The sequence below is a fragment of the Solanum tuberosum genome, unplaced genomic scaffold (genome assembly GCF_000226075.1).
Source record: "Solanum tuberosum cultivar DM 1-3 516 R44 unplaced genomic scaffold, SolTub_3.0 scf00303, whole genome shotgun sequence".
Classification (NCBI taxonomy): Eukaryota; Viridiplantae; Streptophyta; class Magnoliopsida; order Solanales; family Solanaceae; genus Solanum; species Solanum tuberosum.
The window spans coordinates 691,688-717,923 of record NW_006239233.1 but is presented as its reverse complement, the minus strand read 5'-3'; the positions used below and the strand labels follow the sequence as shown (position 1 = coordinate 717,923).

General features: G+C 34.7%; 2 protein-coding genes across 2 annotated transcripts; both read right to left on the bottom strand.

Annotated features, from left to right (window-relative positions):
* Positions 1-2,599: 2,599 nt before the first annotated feature.
* Positions 2,600-12,896, bottom strand: LOC102581477 (WAT1-related protein At4g19185-like). The gene is made up of 7 exons (XM_006359903.2): positions 12,421-12,896; positions 10,086-10,148; positions 9,866-9,982; positions 8,575-8,860; positions 5,214-5,369; positions 3,234-3,385; positions 2,600-2,913 (listed from the first exon to the last, which is right to left on the bottom strand). The coding sequence occupies exons 1-7, from the start codon at positions 12,609-12,611 to the stop codon at positions 2,742-2,744; spliced, it is 1,137 nt and encodes a 378-aa protein (XP_006359965.1). The 5' UTR covers positions 12,612-12,896; the 3' UTR covers positions 2,600-2,741.
* A 1,037-nt stretch (positions 12,897-13,933) lies between these two features.
* On the bottom strand, positions 13,934-24,989 carry LOC102580458 (conserved oligomeric Golgi complex subunit 6). Its single transcript, XM_006359900.2, has 11 exons — positions 24,672-24,989; positions 24,505-24,557; positions 22,714-22,861; positions 22,506-22,613; positions 21,509-21,576; positions 20,853-20,976; positions 20,616-20,762; positions 20,244-20,504; positions 19,871-20,155; positions 15,099-15,245; positions 13,934-14,617 (listed from the first exon to the last, which is right to left on the bottom strand). Exons 1-11 carry the CDS (start codon positions 24,879-24,881, stop codon positions 14,093-14,095), a joined length of 2,076 nt encoding a protein of 691 aa, XP_006359962.1. The 5' UTR covers positions 24,882-24,989; the 3' UTR covers positions 13,934-14,092.
* Between the last annotated feature and the right edge of the window lie 1,247 nt (positions 24,990-26,236).

Here is a 26,236-nt window from a genome sequence, read left to right as displayed (position 1 = left end):
AAGGAAGGATTTTTTTAATTCTTTAATTAACTTATCAAAAGACGGCGACTACTTTTAAAGTAAAAAATATATATTATTAGTGCTCAATTAACGTGTATTAATTATCAAATAATTGACAATAAGTAATCAAATAATATAAGAGGCAATGCTTTTTATTAGAAACTGTAATAACACGTATGCAAAAATTATAAAATAATTGAAGTTGCAATTACATAATGTATACATAAAAAAAATCTATATGTATACACAAAAAATCATTCATAAATATAGGCGTGTAAATTTTATTGATGTATACAATAACTGTAGCATGTATACATAAACTTATAATGTATACATAAGAATGTTACCAACAATTGTAGGTTATAACTATAATGAATACAAGAATGAAGTTAATATGATAAATGTACAAATTAAATTTTATTCATATATTTGTACATGTAGATTTTTTGTTATGTATACGGTAACTGCACTATGTATACATTGGTTCGTATTCATTTATGTATTCATTGGTCTGTATTTACCTAATAAATTTGTATACATTTATTCAAATTGAAATTGACATTTATTGGTATACATTGGTTTGTATTCATCAAAATCAACATTTATTACCCATGAAATTGAAAACAAAAATTCCAAATACTATAACCTGAATTTTTGCAAAAAAAAAAAGTTTAAATTTTTTTAATTTCACAAATCACAAAATTTCAAAATTAAGTGGAAAAAAACACTACATAATTATATATTAAAAGAAGATTTTGGGAGGACCAATGGATAAACATACATCTGATTTGCATAAACAAAGTAAATTAAGGAGAATAAGAAAAAAATTAGAAGAGCAACAAATATACATGTGAAAAAGATTTTTAGAAATTTAAAAATTAAAAAAAAGGATTAATAACCTAAATTTTCGCAAAAACAAAATTGAAGAAACCTCAATTCCACAAATCATGAAATTCAACAATTAATTGGACAAGCACAAAATTATATATAAAATAGTATTATTAGAAGTATCCATGAATAAACATATTGTTATATCTGATTTTCATAAACAAAGTGAATTAAGGAGAAAAATAAAAAAATTGGGAGAGAAACAAATATACATATAAAAATAATTCTAGAAAGAAAATAAAGGAGACAAAAAAGAGAAAGAAGTCTATTTTAAAATGGTTGACAAACAAAAAGGAGAGATAAAAAAGGAATAAATAAAACATTTAAAATTTTTACCTTTTCAAAGAAAAAAAAGGAAGCAATCAAACGTGTTTAGAGAAAAATAAGGGGAATAGAAATACAATTTTTAAGAAAAAGCAAAATAACTATTGAATACCAAATAAATAAAAGAAAGTCCTTTTTTTGCCAATAAATTAAAAATGGGCTATTTTTTGCCAATTTATTCTATAGGTTGTCATGCTGTGCCATTTATTCAATAAAATTGTCCTTTTTAATGATTTGATTCAAAAATGTATCTTACTATTGTATTGGGTCAAAAATATTTTTTCTTGACAAACATATTGCTATTTTATGGGTTATATGTATCCTTTTCTCATAAATATATTGTTATTTTTAAAGTATATTTTTTTTCTTGATAACAATATAGTTTTTAAAGAACATTTTTCTTATTTACTTTAAAAAAATATATATATAGAAAAATTCTTTAACGGATAAAAAAGTAAGATGTAATTTTTTCCTTTTTAATGTCATTTTATCAATTAAAATAAAATAAAATTTCATATACATTTAAACTCATAATATAGGTAATATCAATTAAAATAAAATAAAATTCCATATACATTTAAACTCATAATATAGGTAATATATATAAAATCATACTAATTCATCACTAAATTATCATTTAGATAACAATAAAAAGAAGTCTAATAAAATAGAAAAATACTTGTATTTATTGATCTTTTTTGAATTGAAAAAGGATAAGCACTCGCTAATATAATCCTTGTATTAAAGTTAAGATACAATAATCATAATGCCATAAATGAAATTTTTAGAGCATGCCCTCATATCGAAATTGAAAATTTTATTCTCACAAACAATTGTCTAGCAATTAATTAGAGTCATTTGATAAATGATTCTTCTAGACAATTTTGAGTATGAACACGAGCAACAGAATATTCAATTGTTATTTGGTTAATATACAATAATCATTAAAGACTTGAAATATAAACTCAACAACATTATCAAGATAAGTTATTTAAATTGCATAATCAAAAAATTGTGTTCTTAAATCTTACTATTTGAGCAAGCAATGTCACAAATATCATATTAATAGACTAGCCTTGAATACTATCCATCTTATCATCACATCAAGATAGATTTCAGAGAGTGTTCCAACCCTTTATAATCGAGTGATGGTGGAATGACCATTTTGGTAGAATCTGGTGCTTTTGAGTAAAAAATAGTAAATGAAATAAAATTGTTGGCAGTGAAACAAGACAGGAACATGGACGAGAGGGAGTTGTTCGGATGGTAAGCACCCCTCACTTCCAATTCGAAGGTTGCGAGTTCAAGTCACCAAGGGAGCAAAAGGGGTGGGGAGCTCCTAGGAAGGGTGAAAAAAAAAAAGACACGAACATGAGAAGAAAATTTCTGCAGGAAGAGTTTACTTAAGAACTTGATAGAACTGCAATACATAACTGTCATTCTTTTTAGCAGTGAACTTACATATTATAATAAAGAAGATGAAGAAAAGGACATGCAAATAATATCTGCAGCAATATCTAATCACTGATCTATGGCACTGAGGAAGAAGGAACAGAGGTAATGTGTCCTGTCTGATATGGGATTAGGGGATCCGTCATCTGAGGCGCATGAGGAACAGTTCCCTTGGCTGCCAGCATCTCTCTGTAAGATGCCCAAGTTACTAAATAAAGCCCAGCTATAATGAGAACTCCTCCCAAAATGCTGCAATCACAATGCACGGAAATATCTTAGAACAAAGGCTAACAACGAACAACTAGAAGATGGACCGGAAAGAAAAAATCATATGCAACTCAGCAAGTGGAACATTTCATAGTTTCGCATGAACCAATCTCCAAAAGAAAGTAAATCAGAAAGAAAACATGGCAAATTTCCAGCAGGAGAGCTTCACATTACCCTCATGTCTTTTTGGTTCTCATTGTGACAAAACAAGTATAAACCAAAGATATGAGAACATAGACGGATATAAATGTTTTGCTTTTTTCGGAGCATGATAGACATTCAGAATAAATCAGAGCACTAACCTTCCCAGATAAATAGCGCTCCCAAGAAAAATACTAGACAAAATTGCTGATGCAGCAGGTTGAAGTGGATTGTATAAAGCAACTAAAGAAGGGCCAAGAACCTTATTGCACCATGTCATAAGTCCGTAGTTCAGCGCTGATGCAACAATTCCCTGAAAGACATTAACCATTATGACGAAACTATTTCATTTCATCCCAACTAAAAAGTGTGTCCATCTACATACTTACCATATGGGATGAGATGTTATAGACAGATGAATGAGAATCCACTATGAAACATTCAGAAGCTAATTTAAAACATGATGCATTGATGATCGCAAATTAAAATAGCAACTTAGTGGAAGGAAGTATGAACAGTATTGACCCTGTTCTTCAAAGTTCAAGGGTAAATCTGGATCATTTTGCATAGTTCAAGAGAAAATTAGATCACTCCACTTGTAAAAAAGGACCACGTTCTAGGGATAGGTCTTGGCTTTCATACCATGTTAAATTATTTGACCACCTCGTGAAAAAAGTTAAGTTGTTGGGAGAGAGCACCGTGTACTTAATTATGATTTTAACAACAACAATTAACCTGATCAATCTCAAGCTCTGGAATAAGGCTGTCCTACGCGAGAGCTTCTGGGATTCGACACACAAACAAGATGTTATGTGGATGAAGTGGATTCATATGCTTTACATAAAGGGTCAGAAAAATTGATGATATGTTAAGAAAATCATTTAAATAAGTGTTGTGAATCACAGTCAACTCCACAATTTGAACAGGAAGAGTCTTATTAGACAAGTGTATCTGCACCTGCTAGGGGACAATATAAGTGTCTTGAAAATGTTTCATGTTCAGGAATGAAGCAAGAGCTAAGTCTATCTTCATTATGTGGCTTAATTTCCAAGGTAGGCTGCTCACAAAGGATAGATTGATCAATTGAAACATGGTGTGTGTTTTGTCAAGCAACACTAAAGACAAGAGATCATCTCTATGTGCTGTCCCTTCGCCAAGAGTCTATGGGATAGACTTTAAGATGGCTCCATAGAGCACCTTGTAGGCCAAGAGACTGGACTGATCATATGCACTGTGCAATTATGCAGGCCAAAGGGAGATCTCACAAAGCTCCTGTTTTCAAACTGGTATATGCAGAATATGTACATCCTGTCTAGTAGGAGAGAAACCAAAGAGTATTTGAAGATAAGTGTCGATCAATGAAAAGCATTGCCAGGGAGATTGCCTTCACTTGTAATATTCGAGCTTCAACTCCCATACAACAACTACTGCATCAGTGTCATTTCTAGCACTATCCCTAGTGTATTTGCTTTTCTTAGTAGTTGAGTTACCTGTTATCTAAAAGGAACTAGAGACCCTCCCTAGGAGGCGAGTCAAGTTTGCTTTTCTTCAGTAACAGGGGTGTTTTTGTTGTTTTTTTGCTCTTAGACAGCCAATGTGTTAATTGGCTGTGGTCTTGTAAAATCAATACTTTGGTGATGACTAAAATATTTACTTACCAAAAAAAAAAGCAAATTATACCTGGTATCACATTTCTTGAATTTTTGTATATCGTCTCAGATTTCTTTTTGGCATAATACATAAATGTGCCCTTTAATTTGACCTCATTTCACATTTATGCCCTCCATCTTTGGATGTGCACAAGTAGGCACTTAAACTTGTATAAAGTTGATCCAGTAGACGCATGGATCCTATGTGGCATAATACACGTAGGACACCACGAGGATGCAAATTGCCATGTAGGAAGCCACGTAGGACGTGTGTGTTTATTTACTCAACTTTATACAAGATTAAGTGTCTACTTGTGCACACTCAAAGTTGGAGGGCATAAATGTGAGTTGAAGCCAAGTTAAAGGACATATTTATGTATTATGCCTTTCTTTTTTATGTGAGGTAAATCATTTTGAGACTTGATCAAAGATAAATAAAATCTCATTTCATGCATCAGCGAAAAATGAAGATCAGGCTTAAGAGAATCTTACAGCATAGAACACAGCAACAACTTCAGATGGTGTCAAATACCAGTTTGTTGATCCATCAGTCGCAAAGAATGACGTCCCTATCATTAATAGAACGCCAAAAGAGTAAGAATATGCTGTCAATGATATGCTTGCTGGGTATTTTTCCAAAACTGGAGCCTGCAAAAAAAATTCTTAACTCACTCAACTCTGCAGACATTTCATAATAATATACACACATACACTGACATACTCAAGGATTTTCCAGACAATGCTTCAAGCTAGCCCAAGATCTGAAGTGTCACAGATATTTCTGAATAAACTGTTTGTACCAATCCTGACTGGAGGTCATGCAACCAGCCAAAACCAGATTGTTTCTATGGATTATTTCATAAAATATTCAGTATACTTTTTGGCCTATTGGGTATAGATTATTTCACAAAAAAAATCAGTCTTTTAATACATCGATTCTGTTGACTAGAATTAGTATATGTTATCTCCTGTTAAAACCCAACAGTATATAGCTATTGTTCAGTTAAGTCACCTTTCTTAACCAATTATCAAATGATCACTAATTTATATAATCTGGATTACTTGACGAAATCAAAACTTAACATGCTTAAGATTAAGTGAAAGGTGTCCAGTATAGTGGCAAGATGAGCATATTGATCTCTTTCAGATGAATAGCAATTGATAGATCAAAGTTCACAAGAGCAGAAACCAAATAGGAGAGAATATCATGAAACTGAACGTAAAAACTTTTAATAAGGAAAGTGTTAAGGGCTTTTTTTTTTTTTTTTTTTGAAATGGTAACATGTAAGGGTAAAGGGAATTATATTTTCCACACATTTGCTCTTTTTTTTTTTTGGGATCAAAAGGTATTTTCATTCATAAACATTTGGACTTATACAAGGGGCATACCATAAGATAAAGATTCTACAAAATATAATTCTCTACAAACTCCGCCCAATCATCTATACAACAAGGTACTTTCTATTTCCACCAAAAGAAAATAAAGGAGACTCGATTCTACTCCTTCAAAATCTCTTCTATTTCTCTCTCTCCAAACTACCCACATCAACAAAAGAGGAACCATGTTCCAAGTCCTTCATCTTCTCCTCCTTCTCCCATTCTTCCAACTGAACACCAACTCTTTCACAGTTCTTGGCATTACCCAAGAGGTGAAAAACCACTTAAACATTTGCCACCATAGTTTCATGGTAATTCCACAATGAAGAAGCAGATGGTCCACATCCTCACCCTCCTCCTTGCACATGTAACACCAACTGATTCAGATAACTCTCCGCTCTCTAAGAGTTTTTGCTGTCAAAATCACCCCTCTAGTAGCTAGCCAAGAGAAAATGCACACTACCTCGGCACACTTGGAACCCATACTGCATCACGTGGGAAATCATTCTCCTCCCTGACTACAAGTTTCTCATAAAAAGACTTCACAGAGAACACTCCATTGTTAACTAAGCCCTACCACCAAACATCGAGAATATCCACTGGATTAGTTTGCCTATGGAGTAAGTCTATCAATCTTTGAAACTCACTCACTTCCCAATCTTGAAAACCTCTTCTAAATCTCAAATCCCAAAAAATTCTCTCCACCTAGTGTCCTCCCTAATATGTCAGACTGTCAAGTCTCTTTGGCAAGAAATTATGTACAAACTTTGGAATTTGTCTTTCAATAATACGTTTCCACTCCATTTATGTTTCCATAAGTAAACTCTCCTCCTATCTCCGACCTTGAGTGAGATATTTTCCACAAAATAATCCCATCCCTTTATGATATTCCTCCACAAACCACAACCAAAAGGCAAAACAATATCTCTAGTTTTCCAAACCCCTCTGTAATCCCATATTTGTCCACTATCACCCCCTTCCAATCTTGTAATTCCACCCCAAACCTCCATATTTTTGCCCAATAATGCTTTATTAAATACTTTTAGTTCTTTAATTCCAAGTCCTCCCAAGTTTTTAGATGTGACAGTCTCCCACCGCACTTACTTCATCTATTAACACAAACTTGGTGGTAAGAGTGAAGTTCAATAATAAATCCAGTACGGTTCTTTAGTTTTCATACTGCTGAACCTTGGGGTCAGCTAAATGAATCTCCACCATCCATGTTCCCCATTTAAGCTCTTCTAAGTCTAACACAGGTAAACTAAGTAACATACAATTTGGAGAGTGTTGCATATATTTTTGAAGAAAATATAACAAGTCTTTTGTCTCAAAAAAAAATATAACAAGTCTTCAAAAATTAAACACTGATCAAACTACTATATCCAAACCTTGTTGGAAGAAGAGTTCACTCCACAAGTTTGTGAGTGAACTGAAGACACTTGCAGTCGAACTAGTACACCTATCTACCTATTTCCATTCAAAAACTAGACTATCTGAAGACTTTGGAAAGAAAATTCTGACTTAACTATGTAAAAGGCCCCAAATAAACATCCTTATGTTCTGTTTACTCCTAACTCACTCCACAAGCTAACAAATCATTTATGTGCAGTGGTTGCAACTTCTGCTCTGAACTAAATCTAAGACAGCGCGCCCCTTGGAACAATTAAATATGTCTGTACATTATATAAGAGTATGAACAACGAGATTTCCCTCTATTGGTCTAGACTATAAATCCTGCCTAATTGTGCTATTTTACTATGTACTTCCTATTGGAAGGCCATCTAGATATAGAGGTTTCATTTCATTTTAGGACATACGAGCTGTTCATGTAAGCAAACAGTGATACTAAAAGGCAATTCAAATTTAAGCAACATCTTCTACATCTTCACCCCCAACAAAAGAAGAAAATAGAAAAAGAAAGAAAGAAACCCACTAGACTATAGTTGAGATTCTACAAGTGAAAACCAGTCAATAATCAAGATGAATCAACAAACCATTACCAGCCTTTCCTAAGAACCAGTGAGTGAAAAATAAATCCCCAGACAAGAAGACAAGAAAGAAAATGATGGAAGGAGTATTGGACATAATTAAGTTACATCTAATATTTTTTACAAGGTAAGTTACATCTGTATTTTACATAGCAATAGTGCATTAAACTTTTTATCAGGTTTTAATCAGTTGTATAAATTCACTCAATGCCAATTTCACAATTTCAAAGGACCCCTGCAAATGCTAGTGCATCACAGGCCACTCACCCAAAACATGCCAAAATCACCTTCGTGAGCATATTATTAGAGGAGGTCCATTGTGAAAGGACCTATTTACAAGGAAGATCGGTCGAACTATTTAAAGGATGACTAGATACATGTATAATTTATATATGTGCATAGCCTTTCAGTATAATCATTGAGAACTGTCTGCTATTTATTCCAATCAAGTCGATCTGAATTAACGATTGAAATGATTATCTAGTTACCTGAAGAGCCAAGTATGCTGCCATGCATATACAGTTCCCTATTAAGCATAAAACGCCGAGGTGCCACTTATCAAGTCCAAACTCCAGAAAACTAGACATTAGCCATCCAGCAGGCTCTGGTTGACCCTTAGAACTTATCTCAATTTGTGCTGTGAAGTTTGATGTGCCGCCTCCAAACATCGCTGGACCGCGGAATAAAGCCATTAAAATTGCCCCAGAAACACAAACAATGGTACCTCCAACTTTTGCCTGACCTTCCACAGTAAATAATTTCGCAGTTTCTGTACTGCATAAATAACACACATGAATTACACAATATGAATGATGTTGAGAAGGTCAATAACTGAGCCGGATAAGTTATGTGACAATACTAGAAATGCACAATGAACTGGTCCATGTTCCTTCCTGTGATGATGGAAGACTTCTGAGTTCTGATGACTTAAGAAGCAGGGAACATGGACTACTTCACAGACAACATTTTTTCTAAAAGCCTGTGCCTTGTATTTCCATTAATTGTTCTTGATATCAAGAGATTCTCATGGATCACCTGCTTGCATGTCAACTAAATTAAGGCATAAAAGTTTCTCCAAATCATAGATGTACGTCTCATTTCCACTAAAATATGTGTTACCACAGTTGAACAACACCCTGTACTCTATCATTGATCATAAAATTACTTTTTAAATGGTGCACTATTAAAATAAATGTGACACCCTAGCTTAGGATAAGAGTCCCTCATGGGCAAAACACAGAAAATATGTTGAGTATATAAGTAAGCAGTCCTTACACCCTAGTGACACGTTTTAAAGCTGTGAGGGTCTAGGACCAAAGCGGACAATATCACTAGGGGGTTGGGCCGTTACAATAAATAAAGGAGCACCTAAGTTGTTTTTGGCAAACAAAGACACCCGTTCACCTCAAATGTTTCCAAAACAGCACCACATAAACCAATATTCTACACTTAATGTAGTTTCTAAAATATCTCTTATATATATTCTACAACAAATGCTATACGATATTTTATACTAAGTGTAGTATTTATAATATCTCTTACATATTCTCGTCCATGATCTGTCCATCATGCTAATACTTGTGGCTGCTCCAATTTAAAGCACAAAACAACTTTGTAATTAAGAAAACAACATTTGACACTTGATAGAAGACAATGATTTTATAAAGCTCACAAATTTAAGCAGCACAAGGCTCACTCAACACCCAGGACATGCAAGAGATGGGAGTGATGGAAACAAATACAAAATCAAGAGATGAGGGGGGTTGACTGTATACTGACCCCAAAAGTACAGCAAGTATGAACGTGAAGACTGGTATTGCAGGTTGCAAAGCAGCAGCATAAGTCGGATTTGTGTTGCCAAGACCAACAAGGAACAAGAGTTGGTTACCGTAAATACTGTCTCAGTACCAAGGGCGAAAACAGACATTTTCAGGAATAAGCTTTTATCAAGTAGAACAAAGCAAATTCAAACTAACATGCGTAGGACATCAAAACTTACCCAGTCAATCCTAAAATGAAGAATGACAGTAGAAGCTGTTTATTCAGAGGAACCCTCAACCTCCTATACATAAAGAAACATAAAACATACATTTGTGAGTGATGCTCATATAATTCCAAACATTGTAACTAACTTTTCGAAAGAACTTATTGAAAACAATATGCAACATATTATAAGAACCTCAGCTTGCATAATATACCACTTATCAATACTAGTGCTTTTTTTAACAGGAACCAGGTCAATGATAATGCTTTTCTTTAACAAACTCAAATCTTACACATCATCATGAACCCAGATCACACATCATCATTAGAAAGCTAGACATGTTAGAATAACTATATCAAGGTTTTACACTCAAATCTTTTTTTTTTCTTTCTAAAACTGGTAATGTGGTTTGAGTCAAATCTCAAAATCAAAAGAGTAGCAAAAAAAATCATTTATAGTCTTTGCTTCAGTTATTCTGGTTTCTGGACTACCAAATAGTCAATAAAATAAATATTTTATTCAAGCAACTACTCAAAAAATAATTAGGATCTGCTATATGAACCTCTGTCCACCGCGCTCTAATCGAGCCCATTCCATTTTAATACTTGAAAATAAATTGATTTTTAAAAGAATTAACGATTCTCTAAAGCTAAAGGTTTTCTGAATCTCCTGCTTATTCTTGTACGGACAGTGACATACAATATTTAATTAAATTAAAAGCATTCTTATCAAACATACATCTTAATATACATGTAACAACAATAAATAACCTCAATCTCAACTAGTTGGTATAGCGTAAATGGATTATGTTGGATATTTTGTAATATGTAGAGGTCTTAAATTGATCAGACGAACATGGCTAATATGAAAAGTCATTTCTTAACTTCTATAAATATAAGGACTCTCTTGAAGTAGCCTAAGAAAAATCTGCAGGTATATACAAGGTCGTTGTTGTATCTTGGAGGGAATTGCTTGTATTTTCCCCAATATATATACGGGCAATATCTCTTTAAGGAAAGTGATTCTTCACGCCTCAAAACCATCTTCTTCTTCAATTATATTTCCTAATTTTTCTAACAGATTATGTACTTTCATTGTGTTCTATTCTTAGTTAAATCCACATTGGCTCCAAGAAATTGTAAGTTTTTTAAGGCAATTTACATCCATGTGATAGGTCTATATTATGCACTTTTAAAACATTCAACTACTATACTTCGAGTGTTGCATCAACTAGTATGTTCCGAGGTCTATGATCAAGAAACCCTTCTCTCAAAATTTGTTACTTGCAAACTTTGTCTACTGTGATTATTTTTAGTCTTTTCCAACTTATATGATCACGTATCTATCTCAACATCTATATTTCTACTACATTCGTCATTGATATGCTAATCTTTAGAAATCCAACAATTACTCTCATAAAATACTGTTGATCTCACAACTATTCTAAGGAACTTGTCTTTCACTTGATATTGCCCTTTTCCCCTTTCCTATCGCATAACACAGTTGTAACACTCCTCAATTTCCACCCCCGTATTTCAATTTTATGTATTACATCTTCATCCATCATGTCATTCTCTTTACAACTGAACCTTCTTATGTGAACTGTCAACATTTAGACACCATCATGCCATTGAATCTTACTTCACTATATTATCAGAATATGCAATTGAGTGTGAAAGTTAGTTAAGATCCAGAAGTTAGTTATCCATATCAGCAGAGTTGTTACTGACAGTTTCAAAGTAGTTAGAATTAGTTACGTAGTTGTCTATAAAACAGTGAGATGTACAGATGAAACTCATATATATACACTATACGTTTTGTACCAAAATTATACAATCTTATTCGTTTGTAGAGATACAAATATATACGTAGAGAAAAGAAAACAAACTAGTAATCACAGAATCAAGGGATGATTTTATTTGATCTAATTTCCTAAACTATTTAATAGCATATTAGAATTTGGTTGTTTGAATGTACTTTTTCCTCTTACGTAAACAGCCTCTCTAACTTAGAGAGGTAATAGCAAGACTTGCACACACTCTACCCTTCTCAGACCCCACTTTGTGGGATTCACAGAGTTAGTTGTTTTTGTTGTTGAATGTACACTTGAACTAAAGAACACAAAATATAACTTAAATATGGTTATTCTATTTATAAAGATTAATTTTTAAGGGTAAATTTGAAAAAAGAAAAAATATATTGAAAGTCAAAGAAGTAAAAAACAAGACTTTGGGTGTTTTGAAAATTTCAAATACAACTTAACCATGTAGATTAGCAATTAGTTGGATTGCAGATTTAAGACAAACAACGAAAAAAGGGGATATATATGTAAAGAGATAAAAGAACTAACTTTTCACGGAAATAGGCAATTGAGGCAAGAATAGATATAGCAAGAAGGTCTCTATACAAACAGAAGACAATTTCATTCATGCCCACTTTGAGAGCCACTGTAGTAATCACATGGTAAACACCATTGAAAAGCTGCACCAAAACCATTGCACCATGGGCTTTCCATACCTCACCTCCATTTCCTACTGCCATTTCTGTTAATTTCTTCCACTCCTCACCCACCCCTATATATATAGTACACTGTACCCCAAGTTTAATGAGGGGTAGGTGGTTTTCTGGGTTTTTAATTTGAAGCAGGACCACTTATCTTTGAAAAAATTTCTGCTGATTTGATTATAATTGCTAGTTGCTACTAATTGTGGATGAAAAAAGTGTGAGTAGTTGGAGGGATCAGAAACCTCACATTGTTCTACTGCTCTTCTAGCATTGAAAAATTGCATCTTTCTGAACTTGGTAAAGGTCAAATATGGCAAATTTAGTTGTTGTGGTTTGTTCTTATCTTTTCTTATTCTGGTAAGAAAATTCTGCTAGTTATAATCATTATTTATTTATATTTGATAGTATAATATACTAAATAGTGTCCTTCAATTTTGATTGTGCATAACAGCAAAGGCGAAATCAAGATTAAGAGTTTGGGGGTTCTAAATTTCCTTTTAAAAAAAGAGAGGGGGTTCGGAGCTACAACTTTAGCGTGAAAATCATTTCCATGGTCTCTTCTTTACCACTGAACTATCTATCAATTTTGTTAGGGGTTAACAAGTTAATATACATATATATTATTTAATTTTTAATACAAATACAGGGTCTATGGAAAAGTTACTAGGTTCGTCTAAACGCCCACCTAGCTCCACCTCTGCACAACAGCACAAGTAAGCACTTAAACTTGTATAAAGTTGAACAAGTAGATACATGAGTCATACATAGGACACCATATAAGACGCTAATTGTCATATATGAATGTGTGTGACTATTTATTCAATTATAAATTTAAGTATCAACTTATGCACACTCAAAGTTGAAGAGTATAATTGTGAGTTAAAACCAAACTAAAAAGCATATTTATGTGTTATGTCTTTATTATAATAGACTTAAACAGTTAAATATCGGGTGACATGTAATGGTTCTTATATAACCAATTGAATTAAAATATCCACCAATTCAATCCATTTATACCACTTTGTTTTTAATATATTCTTTTGATTCCACTTATATTGTACCTTTCGATAGAGTAATTAATTTTGACAGAATGTGTCCCTATTCGAAAAATTCTTGTCTTTAATTTTACGATTCTTTCAATTGGTAGGTGGGATTATTATATAAATCATATGTGGTCCTCTTATTCGTTTCGTGTAGTAGATTTCGTTAAAGTTGTTTATTTTGTATATGTCTGATAATACATACCTACCTCACTTGAGGCAAACTAACTTAAAAGTAGGTGATGCATGCTAATTCTTTTCTTTTTTATCTTTTTTTTGTTGAGAATAACCACTAGGAGTGGAAAATCACACCAAATAGAAAATCGACTCAAACTTATATTAGATAGAAATTGATTCAATTATTTTGCAGTTTTTTTTACGCATACAAGTATAAAGAAAATATGAATGAAAAGGTGAAAAATACAAATAGCAGACATACTTCTGAACGTACTACAAATTACATGTATAATTCAGTTATCAAATTCCCAAAATTGTTCTTATCTGATCAGGTGGATGTCTAGCCAATGACTTTGGATCTGTGTAGCCATTCTCAGGATCCATGATAGCTCTGTAAATAAGCTCATAAGCTTCGGCAAGCGACCTAGCTACCTGAACACTTGTTTCTGATCGCAATCTGGGAACTTGCATCTGCTCAAATTCAGGAATGGCAGTTTCACTGCCTAAAATGAGACCAAATAAAGCCTTCAAACTCTCGGCAACAGAAACTGGAGATGTATCTTCTTGTTCTGCTAATGGTGTCCTAGCTATGGAGTTGCTAGATTCATTAATTTCTAATGACTTGCGGAAATGTGACATTTTAGTTAATAAACCACATCTTCTTAGAATAGCTTCAACTTCTTTTTCCACGAGAGCATTTATGTGATTGTCTATCATCACACCTAGCTTCTTCACATAGCCGCTTGCAACTTCATGTCCTAAAAGTGGTTGCTGGATTGCACATAAGCAGTTGATAAGGAAAATTTTGGCTGGAGTTTCACTGGTCTGCATAAAACAAAACAGAAGGTTAAAGCTAGGGATAGCAGGCATAAAGCAACCGTCTGATAGTACTACGTTATACCACCCTTATCAATTGACAGTTTACTCATGGTAGCAGACATGGAATGAACACAAAATCAAGATTTCAGTCAATCGTCTGTCTAACATAAGGTGGTCCAGCAAATCACACTTGAAAAAAAAATACTATTGTTAAGAGTAAAATGTCCCAAACACAGCTTGGAATGTGTCAAGAGGGTAGGATGACTCCACGGTTTCTTGTTTTTCCTGTCTGTTTGGTTTCTTATCTTTTAATGGAGGAGAGAGAAGGGTAATGAAATTTCATCACGGTTTCTTGCTTTTCCTGTCTGTTTGGTTTCTTATCTTTTAATGGAGGAGAGAGAAGGGGAATGAAATTTCATCAGCCAAGATTACAACACAAGAGGCCTAATTGGATTTTGACCTTCAAGGGAAACAACACCAAAAATACCTGCGGTAAAGGCGCTGAATTGCTGCCATCCAAAAGAGCATCCACAGATGACCTGCGATGTTGACTTGGATCAGAAGTAATTCTGTTCCTTCTTGAGGAGTGCATGGAACCTTTTGACTTGTGCGCCTCTGCGGCTTGCTCACACATCTGCATGGAAGATAAGTATTAAATATAGAAAAGCATAATAAGTCTGATGAGGCAATACTGCAGTAAAATCAGCAATGATGCATTTACAGTCTGTCACACATCAAGAACCCCAAACCAAACAATCTTAAATTCTGAAATCACTCAAACGGGAGAATGAAATCAACAGTGAATTCTAGTTTTTCCGATGTATATAGCTGATGCATTTCAGTTTTTCAAATAAACTACTCCCTCTGTCCCAATTTATTTGACTTACATTCATTTTTAGTCAATCCCAAAAAGAATGACACATTTCTATATTAAGTAACAATTTAACTATAAAATGTCTATTTTATCCTTCGTGAAATGATTTACAGCTACACAAATTTCTATTTTTCATTTTGGACCACAAGTTTTTAAAGTCTTCATTTTTTTCTTAAATTCCGTGCCGAGTCAAACTACCTCACATAAAATGGAACGGAGGGAGTAACTAATTAACTTACTTTCCCCAACATAATCCTCTTTGCTGCACATGAGAAACAATGAACAGTGCTAAGAATTCAGCAGAGAACATATTCATTCTCATGATGAACATCAACCAAGGTTGACATGTACTTAACATGATTTTATATTTGGTCTTACTTTAATGGAAAGGCAAGTCATCAACTGTGAATAAGTTACTAAGTTACTGTAACATCTCGTACTTCGAAAAGTCAACTAGAGATCCGTACAAATAAAACTTCAGTTTTTAGTTTTGGGTCAACTTCAAACGACCATAACTTTCAGCACGTAAGGAGTTAGGTGGCCCATGAGGTATCAAATCAAAGGTCTTTGAGCCCTCTTTCCAACGCCGCCAAATTTGCTAAATTCCGAGCTCGGATGAAGGAGTTATGCCCGTTTGAGTGCAGCCTATCTAGTTAAGGCAATTCATCCCGTGTTAAGAAGGGGTATTTTGGTCTTTTCCTTACCCCACTAGGCCCAAACATTTTTCTTCACCCAAATAGGGGTCTAAACTGATTAAGATCAGTTTCCATTCATTCCTAAACGCTAAGGGTTGAGAGAAGGGTTTCAAGAGGAGAAAAAAAAGAAGGTTTCAAGCGTTCATTCAAGGTTCGATGATTTTCGCCAAGAACTTAGTTCTTTCGAGATATGTATGTAAGCTTTCATAGTGTTGAGTTTGTTCGCCCTCACGCCAATCATGTAAACTTTTACCCATGAATTCGTTCTTGAAATTGATTTGTTGAGTTCTTGAGAAGTTCTTGAGTTTAGTTAACAATGGAGGTCTTTGAGTTCTTAAGGCGAGGGTTTTGCGAATGAGTTGAGTCACTTGATAGATTTTTGTGTGGGTTTCGTTGAAAATGTTCTGGGTTTATGAAATTTCATGAAATTGGACCATGGAATTGCATTGGGTATGAATTGAATCGAGTTTGGGAGATGAAGAAAAGATCGGGCAAAAATATGCACTCGGGTCCGCGTTGCAGAGGCGCTTTAAAATTTCAGTCTTCAAATAGTCACCCCCCTCTCCGCGTAGCAGAGAGGATACAGAGTCCTCTGTCTCAAAATTTTATTTCACGACCAAGAACTAAATCCTTCTCCGCACCGCGCCTGTGCTTCTCAATCCGTGTCATCGCTCTCTTCTTATTACTAACTATCTAAGCCCTCCTTAATCATTAAGAGATCCTATGTCCTAATCATAGTTCTTAAATTCACATTTCAAATCAAGTAAAATTTAGAGGAAAGTTCAAGAAAGTTCTTTTGAGTCATTTTGAGAAGTCTTTTGCAATCATTTATAATTTGATTTAAGACTTGAGTAAATGAGTATGAAAATGAGGAGAATTAACTTATATGTTTCAAATGAGTATAAAGGGAACTAAGTATTCCCAAATGTAATACCTTTACATTTAAAACGAGAGAAACACTGATTTCTAAATGAGTTTATAAGGAGTCTTGAGCATCACCTCTTTGAAGAGGATCTTTTGAGTAATTATCTCAAATTGAGGAAGAGTTATGTTTTTAAACATATGAGCATGGTAAAGGATGAGTTCAGACAACTCAAAATTCTCATAAACCATGTATGCCAACATGGGTGAATGATCATACTTTTCAGATGATTCCTTATTGCTTTTAAGCATAGCTTGGTGGATCCATTAGTTGAGGAGTTCTATACCCAGGCAAGGTATAGGACAGTTCTGACAGCGTGGGCAAGACGCTGTATCATCACGTAGCTCATAGTGATGGTTGACGGTTAGAGAATCTCCCAAATAAAAGTAAATAGTTTATTTATTGTATTTTTATACACTTTGGGTTGATATTTACTCTTTTAAAAGCTTTATATATTGCATCTTGTTACCATTTCTTTCGGATTGAGTTGAGTTCAGTTGAGGTGAGTATGTCTTCCCTTTCTATCAGTTCAGCTGTATTTATATGTTTCAGTTTTCCCCTTACATGCTCGTACATTCAATGTACTGACGTCATTCGACCTGCATCGTTTTATGATGTAGATACAGGTGTTCAGGATCATCAACAGGCGCTCCATTGATACCATCCACATTCTAGCTAGCTTTGGTGACCCTCCTTGCTTTCCAGAGGGCTTTACATTATGGTTTTATTTTTGTTAAGATATCGTAGGTCTTGTCCCGATATCTATCATAGTTATTAGAGGTTTCATAGACAATAGTAGTATGAGGAATCTTTCATTGTTCCATGTTGACGTTTTAAAAACTTTGAGTTTAACACTTATGTTTATTTCAGTATTTCAGACAGTTTTGAGTTAAACTACTGTATTATTGAGGTCTTATGAGTTAATAATTGCATTTGAGTTCCTATATTGTTGAGTAAGTCTTCCGCTGAGTATTGAGCCAGGCCAAGGGTTCGCTTGGGGACCAACGATGGTTCTCGAGTGTCGGCCACGTCCAGGGTGTAGGCTCAGGGGGTGACAGTAACATTTGTTTCTCTAATTCTTGTTAGCAACTTTTTCTCTAACTGTAGTGTCCAGGTCACACCTCAATTTATTTCACAGGGTACTAACTACCTCTCACCAGCACAAACACTTGGGTAACTTAGTTCACCAATGATTAAGACATTCTAAGTTTATTTCATGAGTTCATCATTTGAGACTATTTTCTTGTGTTTAAATCTTCCGTTGAGTAATAAGACAGGCCAAGGGTTCGCTTGGGGACCAACGATGGTTCTCGAGTGTCGGCCACGTCCAGGGTGTAGGCTCAGGGGGTGACAGTAACATTTGTTTCTCTAATTCTTGTTAGCAACTTTTTCTCTAACTGTAGTGTCCAGGTCACACCTCAATTTATTTCACAGGGTACTAACTACCTCTCACCAGCACAAACACTTGGGTAACTTAGTTCACCAATGATTGGACAAACGGGAAGAAATCACCTAATGTTTTTGCCTCTGCTGGGATTTGAACCAAACATCATGGTTCTCAATCCATTTCATTGACCATTAGGCCACATCATTTGGGTGCAATTCTTTATTTATTTTTTGAAAAAAATCAATACCCTCTTAGAAAAAAGAGAATCATAAACAGCAGGTGTCAATTGTTAGAAGTCACATCATAGCCATTGTCACAGGTGTCCTACATTTCACGGGTATCTATGGCTATAGTAGGACATCTGAATGTCATCTTGCAATAAACTAGTCCTGCACTGTTAGTAGGGTTAAACTAATGGATTCTACTCTTCTAGATGTTTTTTCTTCTTCTTTTTTTCAAATACAAAATAGAATATATAGAGCTAATACTAATTATTCAACAACCGACTATTAGAGTGAAATTCCTGTATCTAGATTTCCTTCTTCTTTCTTTCTTTTGATTGTTTTCCTGCAGCACAGGGGTCAAAGATTTAAAAAATCTCCCAGGCACAGTTCCCAACATCTTTCACTCTTCTACTTCTTAGGAGAGCAATATCCTATTTTCTGGCAACTGCTTTCCGGATCCTTTCTTTCCTTACAGTGATATTCTGATATTCACCTTATGTGATTATTATTTTTTCAGATTTTTGTTTCAAGATTTTCGAGCTATGGTGTTTGTTTCCCAGGACATCTCTCAAAAGATATATTTTAAGGCAGGGCATAAATCTTTTGATATTTCTCAAGAATTCTCAAGTTCAGAAAGATGGTACAATTTGTGGAAAGGTGGTTGTGCAATTTAACGCATATTGCTTCCTGGACCAGGGGGAATAGATTAAGCACATGGAAATTAAATGACCATCGTCATTACATTTATTGTTCACAGAAGTGAAATAGATTTGGTAGATTCCTTAGTGTTATTGCAGTACAAGGGGATCGAGCTCCAGAAGAAAGAAAGCTTCTGGAGAGCTCTCAGTCAAAGGGCTCTTATACTGGGGCAATTAGTTAGAGAAAATGGCAAGCAAGGAAAGTCTTCCTTTCTTAGGTTCGAGTGGTGATTGCAATACCTTCAGAAATACAACAACATACCCACTGAGGGCTTAAGTGTAAACTAGGAAGCAGAATCCTCACGTGTCTTTCCTATTAAATGGACCAACAGAATTAAGAGGATTGTGCAGTTTTTACTTATTTAACACAAAAAACCAGGAACTAATACATAAGTAGTAAACTAGTAATCATTTTTTTCCAAGTAATCGTTTACTTAAAGTATCTTGATGGACACTAACCTGAATAATAGGGTCTAGCAAAGCAGATATAACTGGATCAAAGTCGGGCTTCTTTCCTGATGCAGGGAACATCATGCTATCGTGTGTTTGAATAATTTCAAGCAGCAGTGAAACTCCTTCCCTTAAAGCTGGTGGTGGAGAAAGATCAACAGCTACCAATGGAGGATACCTCAAAAGCTTCTCGCCTCGACCCTTTAGTATGTCAAAAAATGTTTTCTGGGCTGCTTCTTTGAGAACCAATAAAGTATTACATAGAGATGTTTCTATCCCCAGCAAATCCGATATCTGCATTGGAAAAACATTTGAGGGCAAGGACAACTTAAAAATGGGGGTGCAAGAAGATTGGGTTCACTGGCAGCAGATTTCAACTCACTGTATAGAAATAGAACTCCAGTGTATTGCTAAGCTTGTAAGAAATTATAAGATTAGGTTGGGAGTGCAAAACTTGTTCCACTCTAACTTTAAAAGGGCGGCAAACTCCTTCAAATATCCTGTCTAGAACAAAAGTCAAGTCAGATTCTGTCTTCTCAGACTCGCTATCTACGCGTTTGGAGTAGTTATGATTAGTTGATCTAGTATCTGATGCATCCGGGTCAAGCAATGCAAGGACAAGCTCTCTTTCAGATGCCAATGCCTGTCATAGAGCAAAAAAATGTACAAAATCAGATGCAGCAAGTCAATACGCTAAAGGCCCTTTTTTTGCTTCACAGGACGAAAAACTTAAACACTACGTTAAATCTATCACCTGATGCAACCATCCCAGCATGTCACCAACGTATCTTAAAGGATCGTGAGCATGCACTTCAATTGGCCTGGGAAGTCCTCCAGGTCCTCCACGTGTAAGAGCACTTATAAATCTCCTAAACAATGCATTGTGCCTCATGTTTGCCACCTAATATTTCAGATTGCATGAATATGAAATGCATATATCATTGCAAAGTTTGTTAAATTATTATTCTAACTTTTAGATAAGATAAGTTACCTCTTCTGCACAATATTTAAAAAGCACTGGTCTTTCCTTGAGACACCTGACTGCTGTTCTCAGAAGTTCACCCACTTCAGGGTTATCAACATCACCAAGTCTCCTACACTCTGTCTGAACCCACCTAGAAAGAAAAACCAGCATAATCTCAAACATAGCAGAACGCTCATATGACCACAGCACCCCTTGTTTAAGCACTTTTAAGTTTTAACTAGCCATACAAGAAATTAGACAAATCATATGACTCACTAATAGTAGACAGACCAATCTGAACGAAGTCACAATAACCAGACATCAGTCACTGAGACAAACCAGAGGTACATAAACAAAGAGAGCACTAATTCTAGGCTGTGTTTGTAGCCATGGATTGGTAGTGTTGCAAGAGGCCTAGAATAGATGTTCCAGTCACAAGGAGCAGGTTGACAAAGGTAGATCATACAAGAAAGAAACAAATTGATCAAAATGGGCATCTGAATTCCCTGCCACACAATATGAATTTTACCAGATAGCTATACTGTTTTATGTTCCAGACATCAGCTGACCACCACAGAAGTTACATTTTATGATAGGCACTTAAACAAGAGAATCCTATTATGACAGGAATATAATATGAAAAGTCCCAAGTTCAAGAGTCCACTGAGACAGAGAAGAGTAACCTGCAAAGGCGTTCATATGCTCCTTCTTGATACATGGCCATCATATCCATGAGCTCCAAACCAGCACGCTGCCGAAAGCATTCGAGTCAACAACAACAACATACCCAGTGAAATCCCACAAGTGGGGTCTGGGGAGGGTATTCGAGTCAATAAAGCAAAAATAAATAAAATCAGTTTGTCCTTGCCTTGTATATTTTTTTTGAGAATGGTAACAGTGTCCTTGCCTTGTATATAATACTAACATTTGGAAAAAGCTAGGTAATCATTAGGAAAATATAACTGAAACTAGATGAATGAACTCTTTTCATTTACCTATCATGTAAGGGCTCTTGAAGGGGAAAAATGCTCTTTTTCCATTTCATTTAATTGTGAAGTTCCCCATATATCCTTGGGTCACTCATGTAGTTCAACTTGTATAGACAATTGGCAGTGATTTGTTAATAAAAATTTCAACTTTCATATTTCAATGATCTATAGCTCTTGTACAAGGTGTCCCTTTTTGTCAGCAAAATTTTCATACCTATTTTTTAGCGAAAAAAGTGATCACATACATCTAAATTGGACTTGCTTCAATAAGCTAACACACCTTTAGATGGACACAACTGTGAAGTGATTAAGAAGCATGACATTAGATGATAAAAAGTTTCTAGAACAGATGAGCAGATATTGCAGGAGAAATTGGTAAATATGTTCCTTTTTTTGGTATATATCAGTGTAATTGGTTAATCTGGCCTGAGATGAATTTAAATTGCGAAACATAGTTGTTGTTGTTGTTTGCAATTGGTTAATCTGTTATAATTAGTGCAATTAGAAAATAAAAATGAATCTCAATATATGTCCTGCATAGAGTCCCACTATTCCAAGAGTAAATAACCGATTTTTAATTCATCAATCAAGATGAGGATCCTTCATTTGCCGTAGCAAAAGCTGAATCAAACTACATGTAGTCTGGATCATATCATGTCACACTCTTCAAAGACATAAGAGAGAAGTTTACTTGGTGGTGTGTCCTGAGAAGCACTTTACAATTGGCATGGATTTCTTGAACATGAGCAAGAGCCTTAAAAAAATTCTCATCCAGGTCTTCTTCTCTTAGGGCATTAATCTACATCAACATAAAAGTTGTAAAGCAGTATGTTAATAACACAAGGAAAATAAGTAATATATGAGTGATATAGGCTTCAACCAAAAGGAATGACTAATACCTCTTCTGGGGATAGCTGATAATCACGAAGAAAGCATGACACAATCTCTTGCCTCTGTGTAGTAACTTCAAATTCCTGTTTCAGCCGTTCTGTGGTACTGATAATATCGCCTGTCGTGGCATTGCAACTGCTTAAAGCCATTGCAATTCTGGAAAATGCAGGCATTACAAGAAGACATGTCAGCACAACAACTTCTTTTTAACTGATGTAACGGCAAGAGAATGTTATACATAATAAGTCCTTATAATACCAACTATGGCAGATAATAGCCAGGTGGGAGCACAATCCAAGATACTGGTATAAGTATTTAGCTGGAAAAGAGGGGAAACTTAATATATGAATTATTGATTGCATTTATCATATAATTGGTATTTGGAAGCTGCCACTGGCAAGATAGGTAGACATATTTGCAAGGAAACATGTTCAAGAAGATGAGGTCGAACAACAGAGGATTCTTTTCAGCTAAGTTGCTAACTACAGAACACCCAGTTAGTACTTAGTAGGATTCTTTTCAATCAAACATTAACTTTTACTCATCCAATAAGGCAATTAGCACAAACCATCTAAAGGTATCCCTCTCCTCTCTATCCATTTGATTATTGTGTGTAAAAGTATCGTCAAACTTAAAAACTAAGAGCTTCAAGGAAAACGTCCAACAATAGGACTCTTCACCTTCGCACACACTTGTCCAAGGAAAAATTTCACTTAAGATGAATTAAGGATTTCACCTTCACAAGTAACTTCCAATAAGTTCATTCAAAATGATTTATTTTCTTCACTAGTGCAAAAATGTCAATGCTGTCACGCTAATTATCTTAATCAACATGATCAGACTAGTTTCAGAACCAAGTTCCCTACGGAAAGTTCAGAAGTGGTATACCTTTTTTGTCCATTTGACTATTATCTATCCATCCAGCTAAACATAGTTTCACCAGACCATGATATTTTGTACAATATCTTATTCTAGGTGAGTCTACGAACTCCATATTTCAACTTCTTATCAGCTATCGAGGCAACTACCCAGTTCTGTAAAAGGCTTTACTACAAAATATTTTCTTTTTTCGGTAGATACCTCACATCTCAAATCCCTTATCCACTAGCAAGTCAAAACTTAAGTCCAAAAATTCCTTCAGTTAAAATAGTCATGATGGCTAAAAACAAAATATCATCGCATGTACTTTTGTGATGAATGGTTCTTTGGGATCACTTCCATACACATCTGATATATGTCCAGTAAAATGTCCAACATACGATAAACAAGGATCCCGATCCTCACACATATCACCCTTTTTTTTAATAACACGTGCCTAAATTAACAGGTATTTTACGGGAAAGAACAAGAATTATCGCGCACCAAATTTCCTCTCCTAAGAGCATCACAATCCCCCCACTTCTTCCATACATCACATGCACTATTTACCAAAAAAATTAAAAAAAAAACAACATTTCATTCTCAACAATTTCAAACCACGAGAATGAAAGAAGGAAAATAAAATTTTAATTCCTTCGAATATAACTAGTTAACTTCCTATCAACACAGGTCAAAACTGCTAACGTGTAAGTAGCATTCTCAAGCCAATACGATCCAAATGGATTTAACTTATATTCGCCAACGGTGCAAACAAATTTTAGGCTATCCTAGTAATTTAACCAGTTGCAGCATGTTGCATTCCTAATATTCTAAGTAATTAGTTTCACTTATCATGGTTGACCAGATAGTTTAAAAATTAGCTTACACCTATAGAAGTTAAACTTAATCTAAATATATCAACCGGAAGAGTAATTACTTACTTGTCACAACATTCAACGATCTCATTGACTTCTTCTTCAACTCGATCCAACGACTAACAAAGTTCATTTTAGAAAAAAGGAAGTTAATTCACCTGAGAATTACTAAACAAAGAACTTCTACAGAAATGAACGAAGGAAAAAACTCAAATTTCAACAGCAAACGGTACCTTTTGAGCAGCTGTAGAGGAAAGGAGGAACTCTTCATTGATAGATAGAGAACGCTTTTCAATAGTGGATCGGAGGTTCCGGCGAGAATGAGGTGTATTTTCTGTGTAGAATTCAGAGAGAGTATTGAGCGACGCGAGTAGATCCGGCGTGTCTGTTCGAGTTTCCAACACTTTCTTCAGCTTCCGAGATAGCCCCGGTGCCAATGCCATCGCCGGCGACCGTCGATTTCCTCTACTGGTGATAATCTATAGATATATGAATTCGTATGTATATGTGAAAAGCTCTTCAAGTGAAGTGATCGGAGTTACAGATCTCTTCCTCCTCCTAACGTAAACAGAGTAGAAATGATTATGGTTTGGGCCCAAAACATCTAAATGGGCCTTATCATTTGGGCTGCTTAGTAAATTGGATCAAAGCCCACCCAAATCATATATTGTGGGTCGAGGTAAAGATATTTATGGGATAGTCACTTTTCGGATCGATCTTTGAAATATAGCCACTATTTGAAAATTCATTGGGAAATAGTTAATTTTTACGTGAAAATGTCATGAATTTCGAATTTAAACAAGTGGAAAATCTAGGATGCTATCACGAATTTCGAACTTAAAAAGAGTGAAACTTCATGACTTGTGTACTAGAAATCACAACGAGGATACTACGATGGAGTTTCACTTTTTAAGTTCGAATTTCATGATAGTGTCATTTAATAACACAACTTAAGCACTAAAAAATTTGAGAATAGTTAACTATAAAACAGCCCAAAATAATCTTGAAACTTAAAACAAATTATTTGGGCCTAAAGCATTTAATTCCCACCCACCCATGAGGTCTGTGAAACTGAATTTGAAGAGAGTATCAAAATGAGGAACTTTCGCAAATAGCCACTATAATAAATTTGATTATGTTTTATAGCTATAGTTTGCATATTTATGGACTGTAGCTATAATTTAAGTTATCTCGTTTGTATAATTCGCGGATTTGTATAAATTTGCAGGTTTGTATAATTCGTTGGTACATTTGTATAATTTAATTATTTTTGTATAAACTCGAAATAACAAATCTATACAATTACAAACATCAGAAGTGTAAACAGTTAACAAATTATATTATACAAATTACGAATTATACACAAGTTATACAAATTATATTACACAAATTCCGAATTATACAAAGTGCGAATTATACAAAACTAAAAAGCTAAGCTGCATAATTATAGCTAAAAGTAGGCCGCGAATTGTAATTAAGGCAAACTATAGCTATGCTAAGTAATTAACTATTATATGTTTGCTTATACGCGTAATTTTCCCTATGAAAATGTAATGACCCTCCAGGTCATTAAAGAATTTATTTCATCGTTTAGAGCATTCCTGTAGCGACCCCAAGTCATTTATGACTTGCTGGCACTGACTGTTCGGTCGCCTGGTCGTTCGTTTGGGTTTTGGGCCCGTTTTCCTGTTTTTGAGATTTTTATAACTTGAAAAGTTGACTTTGGTCAACCTTCTTGGAAGTCGTGCTCAGATGAAAATTCTGACGGTTAGGTTAGCTTCGGAAGATCGATTTTGGT